Raw genomic sequence first — 10,299 nt, forward strand, 5'->3', positions numbered from 1 at the left:
AATCAGGGTTCCTAGAAGTGTGGGATTGCGATAATCAAGGGTATTGAGGATATTGTGGGATTGACTCAATCAAATCCTTAATTATTTATTCTGTAATTAAATGTAAATATTTTGCATTTTAATGAATTATATTCACTATCCAGAGACTAAATTCTATATTCTCAAAAGAGCCATTACGCTGCCAATTACTTGTAACTTTTACAGAAGTGATAGCAAGAAACTCACTTGAACTTCATGTGATCTTGTTATTTCTTAGAAAATTACAATAAAAAGAGAGTAGACTATTACTGAATCCGGGAACGAATCTCTATACATCTTTGCATCGTTTATAATTCTTCATTATTCTCATTATTCAAACACTTTTATTATAGTTTTATTGATCTTGCGTCGTTGACTAGAAACGTGGTCAACACATAAATAAGTAAATATATATGACAATAAAATTAAATAATATATCATACTCTAAAATAATAAAATAAAAGTATTTTAATGATTAAAAAAATATGTATGTTAAGCAATATTTTAGACTAGTCATTTAATTAGTTTTAAAAAATATTAATTTATTAAATATTTATAATAATTCAAAGATAACATACTATATAATATTATATTATTTTTTATAATAAATTAAAAGTTATTATTTTTAGATAGAGATTTAATGTAATGTAATACAAATATTTATTTCTTAAATAAAAAAAAAAGTTAACAGAAGTATAATTGTAAGTATATTTATCTATATTTTAAAAAATTACACCCACTTCACATATATATTATATAAATAAATAAATGGAGAAGAATATATATCAAGAGGTAGGGTTATCCATTTCCACACAAGTGGGGTGAAGATCATAATCACAAACATCACAAGAGAATGCCCAAAATCTCCCTCCTCCTTTACAACAATCACAAACATACCCTCTAGCCATATCCAATTTCAGCTCGTGCTCATGTTTCCGATCTTTTACACGTCCCGGCAAAGCCTCCCCTTCTTTCCTCAGCGCCGCCTCCACTTCCCCGATCCTCGACTCCGTGAACGGGAAAGCCCTAGCTCCGTACAAGGAGATCACAGTCTTCCCATCAGCCGGCACGGGTCTCCCGTCGGGTCCGATCAGAACTAGAGCCGGAATCTCCTTCACGTCGAAGATCCGACAGAGGTCTTGCCGTGCTTTTCGGTCGTGGTAAGGGATTGCAAGCCAGGGCATCAGCTCGAGATTAAGTTCGAACTCGTTCAGGTCTCGGTCTGTGGAGACGAACACGATTTCGAATTCGAAGGACGACGAAGACGATGATGATGATGAGCTGCAAACGGCGTCGTATGTCTCTTTCAGCTTTGATGTAAATGATCTGCACGGTGGGCTCCAGTGGGCCCCGAAGTATAGCCCAATTGTCTTTCCCACCAGATTTTGGACCTGAGTCTGCAATGGGCTTATTATTTGATAATGCTAAAATTAATTTGAATTTTATGGTATTTTTGTAAAAAAGAGAAATTAGTACCTGAGTTCCATCTCTTGAAATAAGATAGTTACGTTGTTCATGTGACAAAAGTAGTTCCAATTTACCTCCATGAAGCTTAGCCTTATCAATGGCCTTTAATTCTTCCCTTCTCTCCCTAGTGAATGGAAACGCTTCAGCACCATAGTCTTCAATCAATCCAATTAGATCCTCTTCAATTGAAACACCATTATCATCTGAACTCAATAATGGATTAATAAGAGATGGAATACGATCCACTTTGAATTTCTCACTTAATCTTCTGTGCACATCTAAATGAAATGGCACAGCCAACCAAGGCATACACTTGAAATGCTCTTCAAATTTAGTGTTGTCGCGGTCGAAAGAGATGAAGATGATCTCTAATTCTTTCCCTCCATTTTTCAGGGAATTGTAAAGCTGAACCAATTTTGGAGTGAAAGCTTTGCAAGGCCTACACCAATATGCTGAGAAATATAGGCAAATTTTCTTGCCATGGCATGAGGACAATGGTACCTGCTACTCTCACAAAATAATAATAGAAAAAACAAGAGATTCAGTACAAGCTACTGTAAATTCAGCAAGAGACAATAATTATCTAAACTAACTAACTACCTCTCCTTCACTTGACAGAAGGAATTCAACCCCTTCAGATGATAAGATATCAGCCATATCAGTAGACTTAGCTTGGTAGTTAAGTGCTGCCATTTTTAGCTACAAAAGCCACAGAAAAATGGTTTAATCTGGTTTCTCACAAGAAAACTTGTGGTCAATATATAAACAAACAAAAAGAGTGACATTCACAAAAGAGAGAATTTTATTTTTGGCCAATGACTCTTTAAAAGGTGCACCTCAGCTTTATTATGCATAATATGTATATATAAATATGTATCCAGCTTGCATTTTCCTAAGTTTGGGAATTTAATTTGCAAACATATTCTTCAAGAGAATTTAGATTACCAACTTGAAGTCAAAAGATTTATATTCTGATCCTTAACAGAGAGTGACAATAATTAAAAAAAATGATGCCTTGAATTGAACCCATCATTTAAAATTAATAATAAATAAATGTACAACCGCTATTACTACTGTTGCAAGAAATTAGAATAATAAACAAATAATCCAACATAATTAATTTCTTATTGAAATAAGAAAGAAAGATGAACACGCTATGCTACGCAACACAAGAAAAAAAAAGGTCAATCTTTAGATTAGATTAGATTAGATATATTATTTTATTCCTTTTAGAAAAGGTAAAGGGACCAGCCATATTGTTCACACAGCTTTTGGTCTCATTATCCATTCGATTCTTTTTATTTATTTATTTATTTTTTATCAATCGGAAGGCACAGAGTCCAGAAATAAGGATTCCTTACATATTAACTCACCTCCAAATCCAATCTACAATTTGTCAATATAGTATCTAAACACATCATCAATGATCCCAATTGAGGTAGGAAGGAACTATTATATTCTCTATGAAACACTTTATTGGGATCGAGTTATGTAATTAAGAATCTAAACAACACAACTAGAATAGAATAATAACCATGAACATAGAACTAGAACCTCTGTGAGGAAACAACAAAATTTCAAGTGGGATTGGTCCAGTCATCAAAGTTCCTTAGCTTTATTATATACATATATCAAAATAAGAAAAAGAAAGAAAGAAAAAGCGAGAAAAGAGAATTACCTTACCTATTTGGTTATGGAATGGTTATAATCTCCCCTGTTTTTCTTTTGCTAAGAACTTCTCTTAAAGCTAGCCCAAAGGAGTAGGACCACCAGACCAAGGTTTATGGATAAGTGCCCAACAGGCACAGAGCCAAAGACTGAGGTTATCTCTATCGATATAAAGAGACCCTTATATTAGATATGATATAATGAATGCCAAAGATAAAGGGAGTAAAACTTAAACTATTGAGTTAGTTATGAATTAATTTAGTGATGATGTTATCTTGAATTAATGGTATATCCATATTGAACATTAAAGATCCCTTTAAGCTCTTCACACTTGCACCCAATCGGGTTGGTCCATGAGTCATGACAATGATGAGTTTGGTTTTCAAATCAATTCGAATTTAAAGGAATTGGTAGTATGTACTGTTTGCATGTTATTTATGACAAAATTAAAAACATGTGTGTGATTAGCAGCATGGTGAATTTAATCAACTGTTTTTTTTATTTAATTGATAATAATCAAATTCTTTAAAAATAAGATAAAATAAAATGTAACATGATACATTTTAGCTCTATGAACTAATTCAATAACAACTATGGCTAAATCAATATATATGAAATAAGTTTTAATGATTATATCGAATATAACTATAATGGTTATATTTAATTTTAGTTATTGGATCATTATTAGACGGTTGTAATTAATTTAAAAATTTATCAAAAATAATTTATAAATTAATGTAACCTAGTACTAACATGATTTTATTTATTTTAAAATAAAAAAAAATTAATTTATTTCAAGTATGTAATTAATTTAAGTCTAAAAATAGAAATTGTACCTGATTATACATATATAAAGGAATGTTCAAGGAAGACTATCATGTGACATTCTACATTTCTTTTAGCCTAACTTATCTATTTTATACACCGTGCCCACCCAACAAGCTAGGTTGCTTGCAATACAATAATTTCATATTTTCTTTGAAAAAAAAAATACACATATAGTTATGTTATGAATTACTCGATCAAGAACACAAACAAATACAAAACCGAGAAAATAGTTAAAAACAAAACTGAACATAACACAAAACAAATAATTTAGACTAATATAATCAAGCATAAAACAATGTAAATGAAAGAGATATTATGTGGTTCGAACAAGGAATAACAATGTGTTATCCTGCCTACCCCACGGCCAGAAACAATCCTTAGGGCCTTTGATCTTTATTGAATGAAAGTCACTAAAGATTACACCAAAAGGAAATGTTAAGAACAGTTCAGCACACTCAAATGAAGCTTTGTTTCAATTACAATGATTCTCAGAATTCTCTCAACTCTGGTTTCTCTCTCATTCCTCTCTCTCAATTCTTTCTCTGAATCGTGGTCTAGATTTTGGTGTATTTAGCTCGATTGATGAGGACTCCTTTTATAAGCCCTGGACTAGTTTTCAAATAGCATAACTGTCATAACAGAATATTAAGTAATTCTATTATGACATTAGCCGAGCTAGTGAGATAGTACCAAAAACTAGGTACCTCAAATGTGTAGCCAAACATAACAAATCATCCACCTTAGGTTTTACATTTGAGTTGTAGTCACCCTGTTGAGAAAGAGCTATTCTGGGCTTGATAAACTCAACAATCAAGTATGCTTAGCAAGTTCAGATAAAGTCTGAACTTTGTTAAAGGAACATACTTTGTTAGCTTATCTGTTGGGTTTTCTTTAGTTCCTCCAATCTTCTTCACTTGAACTTCTCCTTTTGCAATCATATCCATGATGAAGTGTAGCTTAATGTCTATATATTTTGATCTTTCATGAAACATAGGATTTTTCATCAAGTGCAGTGCACTTTGATTGTCACAAGGCACTACAATATCTTATGAATTGAAGCCTAATTCAGATGAAACCCCTTAGCCAAATTGCCTCCTTGATTGCTTCTGTGGCAACCATGTATTCAACTTTTGTTGAAGATAGTGCCACTACCTTTTGAAAATTAGATTTCCAACTAACACATCCACCCGAAACAGTGAATGCAAACCCTGTTATAGAACTCCTGGTATCAATGCTTCCAACATAATCTGAGTCTACAAACCATGCAACTTCAGTGTTTATCTTATTGTTATTGCTGTAAACTAATTCCAAATCCATTGTACCTTTTAGATACCTTAAGATCCATTTGACAGCAGACCAATGTTCATTACCAGGATCTAAAATGAACCTACTCACCATGCTTAGACTGTATGCAAGGTAAGGTCTTGTACGCACCATACAGTACATCAAACTTCCCACACAAGAGGCATATGGAACTGTGTCCATTTGAGCCTTATCCTCTTCTGACTTTGGGCCTGGGATTGAGAAAGTTTAAAGTGAGGGGCTAAATGTGTGGTGACTGGTTTTGACTCATTCATGCAGAACTTATCCAATACCTTCTGAATGTAATATCTTTGAGATAAGGATATTCTAGTAGGTCTTTCTCCCTTGATATCAATTTTTAGGATTCTCTTAGCTTTTCCCATATTTTTCATTTCAAATTTTGCACTAAGTTGCTGTTTCTCCTTGTTAATCTCTTGTCTTTATTTTCTAATGATGAGAATATCATTTACATATAATAGCAACTAGATCTGTATGCTATTATAGTACACACAAGGATCATAGTTGCTTCTTGTATAACTAGTTTTTGTTATGAACTCATGGAATCTTAGATTCCATTGTCTAGGAGCTTGTTTGAGCCCATATAAGGACTTCTTCAAGAGGCATGCTTGATTTGGCTTGTCACATTTGTAGCCATCTGGTTCAGCCATATAGATTTCTTCCTTAAGCTTTACATGCAAGAAAGCTGTTTTTACATCCATTTGATCTATTTTTAGATCAAATTTTGCTACTTTGGCCATCGTGATTCTAATAGAGGTATGTTTTACCACTAGAGAGAATATGTCGTTGAAATCTATGCATTCTCTTTGACTGAAGCCTTTTGCTACCAATCTTACACTTGTACTTAATTTATTTACAACCAATTAGTTTATGTCCTGGATGGTCTTATAACAATCTTGTTTTTTTTTTTTTGTTTAGTGTGTATAAAGTTCCTTTTTGTTTTTTTATCAACTTAACCTTACTTTTGAGACAAAAGTCTCTCTCTCTTTATTTTATTTTATTTTTTTTTTGCTGTATCTTTTTGGGAATACCATTGTTGACAAAAGTTGTGTTAATTTGGAGATCCATTGAATAACTAAAGAGTTGATCTAAAAAGATTTCAAATTGAAGTTGTTGAAGGGAATTCAAAGAATAGCTCAAGAGGATCTTGGGCTAAGAATAAAATATTATTTGACTAAGTACTTAAGGGGACTTGAAACCAATTTCTTGGGAGGAACTCAAGTGTGGGTATTACTTTTTACTTAGTTGTATCAATGAAATTAAATTACTAGTTTGTAATCAGTGGATAAGTGTTTCTAATTTTGACATTCTCAGTTGCAAAGAATAGCTGGTCGAAAGGTTATGGTTTGATGTTTCTTGAATCTTTAATTTGTTAGATTAGATAGATACTGAAATATATAGTAATAGGTTTAATAACTTTCAATTTTAGTTTAATTTGCAACAAAAGTGGATCCAAACTAACACAATCATTAGTTTCTCCATAAAAGAAAGAAAAAGAGATTAATGCTTAAGTGAGAATGAAAAAGCATCATCAGCACTCAAAACATCCCAATCAGTGACATAAGATGAATAATCTTCATCTTCTGAATCTCTCTCCCTCAGCTCCTCAATTCTCTCCGCTGCCTCCTTCCAATCCAACCGTCGCTCAACCCTCATCTCGCTGCAACTCATTCCGATCTTCAACAGCTTCAACATTTCCCCTTCCCCATGTCCTGATCTCACCATCTCTTTATCGAACACCTCACCCGTCCACTCCTCCCGCACAACTGAGTTCACCCACGCCGCTAGATCACCCGTAGAGGACGACAACGACGTCTTCTTCTTATTATTATTATTATTCCCCTGATCCACATAATTCTCAGGGAATTTCCCTGTCAGAATCTCAAGAATCAGAATCCCTAGGCTCCAGATGTCCGTCTTTCTGGAGATTCGACGATTTTTATTATTATTATTATTGGAGGAGAATTCTGGGGACTTGAAAGCAGCCATGAATCGATGTGCATGGTCCTTGTTGGTGAGAGGGACGAGGGCGTATTCAGTGAGGATTGGGGAGAATTTCTGATCGAGGAGTACATTTGAAGATTTGAGGTGGCCATGTGGAAGGGTTACGTCTGGAAACTCCTTATACAAGTATGTTAACCCTCTTGAAATTCCTTTGATTATGCTCAGACGAGTAGCCCAATCTAGCCCAACTCCTCTTTTATTACCTGATGGTCATGGTGAATCAAATAATTAATTAATTAGTAGAAATTATTATTAATATATATATTAATTAATTAATTACCATGGAGATGACTGGCCAAGCTTTGATTGTCAACAAAATCAGATATCAAAAGCTTCTCTTCTTTCCTGTAATAGTATGCAACAAGAGGTAGTAGATTAGGGTGTGACAACCTTCCAAGCTTGGCCATATAATCATGGAAGTACTCCTCTCTCCCAACATTGTTCATGTGACTAAACCTCTTCACAACCATGGCAGGTCCATTTAGAAGAAGTGCTTTATAAGATGACCCAAAACTACCACTTCCCAAAACCTCAGCTGATGCCCTAAGAAGGTCTTCCAACTCGAACCTCTCTCTATCTTTCATCACAAATTGCAAGCTACCTCTTTTTTTGTAGCCTTGGCTGCTGCGCATCATGTCATGATCAACAGTACTATTCATATTATTATGTGATGAGTATTGATCATAATGATAATTAGCCCTTTTTACAGCACCAAACTGCTCGTAATTAACTACTTTTGGGGGAGTTGAGCCATGTTTATTGGGTTGTAGGAGTAGTAGTGGTGGAGATGTAGTGGCAGTTTTGGTTCGAGCTCGGCGGAAGCATAGGAACACAATTGAGGCGATTACAGCTACTACTAACGTAACTAATATCACCATTATTATGATGTGCTTCTTTTTCTTGTTTGATGATGTTGAGGACTTGCATGTTGACCCAAGAGGCGGTCCACACAACTCCTTGTTCCCTATATTTATATAATTAAATATATAATCTGAATGTATAATTGAGAGAAATGCTAAAAGTATATTGGGTTTATTATTGGTATAATTAAATACTAAATTTCATATATATTTAATGTAATGACATCTATTGTTAAGCATCACCCTTATAGTGGTGCTAGTTACAATGCTCATGCTCTATATATATAAAGGCCAAGGTTTGACATAGTTATATGAGATGAATATTGAATACATAATAATATAATATATTTTGTTAATAATTTTTTACATACAATTACATAAATTACATATGATGATATAATTTTTGTCCACCAGTATATATAACATTACATTTTAGGAATATGAATAATTATGTGTACTGGATGTATGTAGATAGGCGAGTCAACAATACTTATTATCACTCATATCAAATATAACGTGCGTCCTACCAATACTATCTACAAAAATATTGCTGTATATTAATATTAACACTATTACTTATTATTCCATATTTTTGTCATATATTAATTGTTTAGATATTATCGATATTCTATCTAAAATATTTTTTCAAGTTCATTGCTAAAAGTTAAAATAATTAATTAAGGACAATAGTTTATCCTTTATCGTTATAAACCACAACAACACACTACCAAATAATAATAATAATAATAATAATAATAATAATTATTATAATAATAATAACAGCAAATTAAAACCTTTTGTTTTTTTTTTTACTTGTATAATTATCTATTCATTTCACGATATTATTCAAGTATATGCATCATTTAATTTTGTGAATCATTATAAACAGTACTGTGTAATTATTATCAATGATTACTCATATCACAAAATTTGCAGTTAATAAAATTAATATATGCATACATTTTACGTACCTAAGAAGGCGGTTACATTAGCATTGCTAAGGGTGGAGGGTATTGGTCCCTGAAATTGATTATTAGCAAAGCTCAAGAATTTCCAATCCTGGCGTGGAAACTCTGGTATCCTCCCTACAAACCGGTTACTCTCAACGTTTAACTCCACAAGCTTAGTCAACCTCACAATGGAGTTGGGCAATCTCCCATCAAACTCATTTCTGTCCAAGTAAACTTTCTTCAAGTAAACCATTCCTTCAAAACTATCGTCCGGTATGTCCCCTGAAAAATCATTGTACGACAAGTACAAGGCTCTCAACCCTCGAAGCACTTTGAATTCAGGTATTCCACCCCCAAAGTGGTTGCCTATCACGCTGAGGCTGCGCAGAGTGGTTGGGAGCTTGGACAATGTGTAGACATCGATGGTGCCACCTAGTCCCATGTTTTCAAGTCTTAATCCGTAAAGGCTTCCATTCACGCATGTCAACCCTTTCCAGTTACTGTCGTTTGTGTTGGGAATGCATAAGGGAATGGAAGTGCTCCAATTGGCCAGCTCTGTGTCATTGCTTAATGATTTCTTGAATTGGAGGAGTGTTTCACCGTCTGTTACATCCCCGGCGGCTTCTTCTACTATTACTACTAATAATGTTATTATCAATAGGGAAACGAGATCATAGCTATTAACATTTTTATTATTATTATTATGAGCCATGTATATATGTATATATATATATATATATGTCTAATCAGCTAGCTAGCTATAATACTGTTTTGATGAGTAGTGTTTTACATAATATAATGAAATTATGGAGAAAAGGGTTGGATAAAAAGAAGGAAATGGAAGAAGAAAGTTCGAAAATAAATGTGACAAGAGAGGTTGGTGGAGTCTGAAGATATATCGATGAGATTCACAAGGTAATTAATAATAAGAGTACTAGTTATACTAAATGTATATATGAAGAAATATGAGCTGTGGTTTGTTGATGATGATCATGGGGCTGGCCGGCCTCAAATTAATTAATTAATTATATATAATTTAATAAAAGTGTATAGTGAAAAAATTATTATTTGGATATTACCTCTTGGCTCTTTATTTATTAATTCTAATTATGTGTATATATGCTGTGCCCTTTAGTTTCTTGTTTAGTAGATTTTTGGTGTCGTTCAGCCGTCTCTATATAATA

The 10,299-nt window shown here is 33.3% G+C and overlaps 2 protein-coding genes across 5 annotated transcripts; both read right to left on the bottom strand.

Annotated features, from left to right (window-relative positions):
* Positions 1-708: 708 nt before the first annotated feature.
* LOC115700219 (probable nucleoredoxin 3) lies at positions 709-3,411 on the bottom strand. Of its 4 annotated transcripts, none has more exons than XM_030627801.2 (4): positions 3,169-3,411; positions 2,086-2,184; positions 1,495-1,986; positions 709-1,415 (listed from the first exon to the last, which is right to left on the bottom strand). In XM_030627801.2, the coding sequence occupies exons 2-4, from the start codon at positions 2,176-2,178 to the stop codon at positions 804-806; spliced, it is 1,197 nt and encodes a 398-aa protein (XP_030483661.1). In that variant the 5' UTR covers positions 2,179-2,184; positions 3,169-3,411; the 3' UTR covers positions 709-803. The 4 variants fall into 4 exon arrangements, with proteins under 4 accessions (XP_030483661.1, XP_030483656.1, XP_030483646.1 ...); XM_030627796.2 differs by having other exon boundaries at positions 3,164-3,411; XM_030627786.2 differs by having other exon boundaries at positions 1,495-1,989; positions 3,169-3,410.
* A 3,294-nt stretch (positions 3,412-6,705) lies between these two features.
* On the bottom strand, positions 6,706-9,949 carry LOC115696506 (probable LRR receptor-like serine/threonine-protein kinase At4g31250). Its single transcript, XM_030623407.2, has 3 exons — positions 9,137-9,949; positions 7,586-8,269; positions 6,706-7,508 (listed from the first exon to the last, which is right to left on the bottom strand). The coding sequence occupies exons 1-3, from the start codon at positions 9,825-9,827 to the stop codon at positions 6,802-6,804; spliced, it is 2,082 nt and encodes a 693-aa protein (XP_030479267.2). The 5' UTR covers positions 9,828-9,949; the 3' UTR covers positions 6,706-6,801.
* Positions 9,950-10,299: the final 350 nt, after the last annotated feature.

This window comes from Cannabis sativa, chromosome X, assembly GCF_029168945.1.
Source record: "Cannabis sativa cultivar Pink pepper isolate KNU-18-1 chromosome X, ASM2916894v1, whole genome shotgun sequence".
In the NCBI taxonomy this organism is placed as follows: domain Eukaryota; kingdom Viridiplantae; phylum Streptophyta; class Magnoliopsida; order Rosales; family Cannabaceae; genus Cannabis; species Cannabis sativa.

Bases quoted from the DNA above. Each gene is read 5' to 3' on its own strand.
- LOC115700219 (XM_030627786.2), bottom strand. From the start codon at position 2,178: ATGGCAGCACTTAACTACCAAGCTAAGTCTACTGATATGGCTGATATC. The intron at 1,990-2,085 runs GTAGTTAGTTAG...TTGTGAGAGTAG, and splicing joins TTCTGTCAAGTGAAGGAGAG to CAGGTACCATTGTCCTCATG. The intron at 1,416-1,494 runs GTACTAATTTCT...AGCCCATTGCAG, and splicing joins TTTCAAGAGATGGAACTCAG to ACTCAGGTCCAAAATCTGGT.
- LOC115696506 (XM_030623407.2), bottom strand. From the start codon at position 9,827: ATGGCTCATAATAATAATAATAAAAATGTTAATAGCTATGATCTCGTT. The intron at 8,270-9,136 runs GTACGTAAAATG...ATATAAATATAG, and splicing joins TAATGTAACCGCCTTCTTAG to GGAACAAGGAGTTGTGTGGA. The intron at 7,509-7,585 runs GTAATTAATTAA...CATGACCATCAG, and splicing joins CTTGGCCAGTCATCTCCATG to GTAATAAAAGAGGAGTTGGG.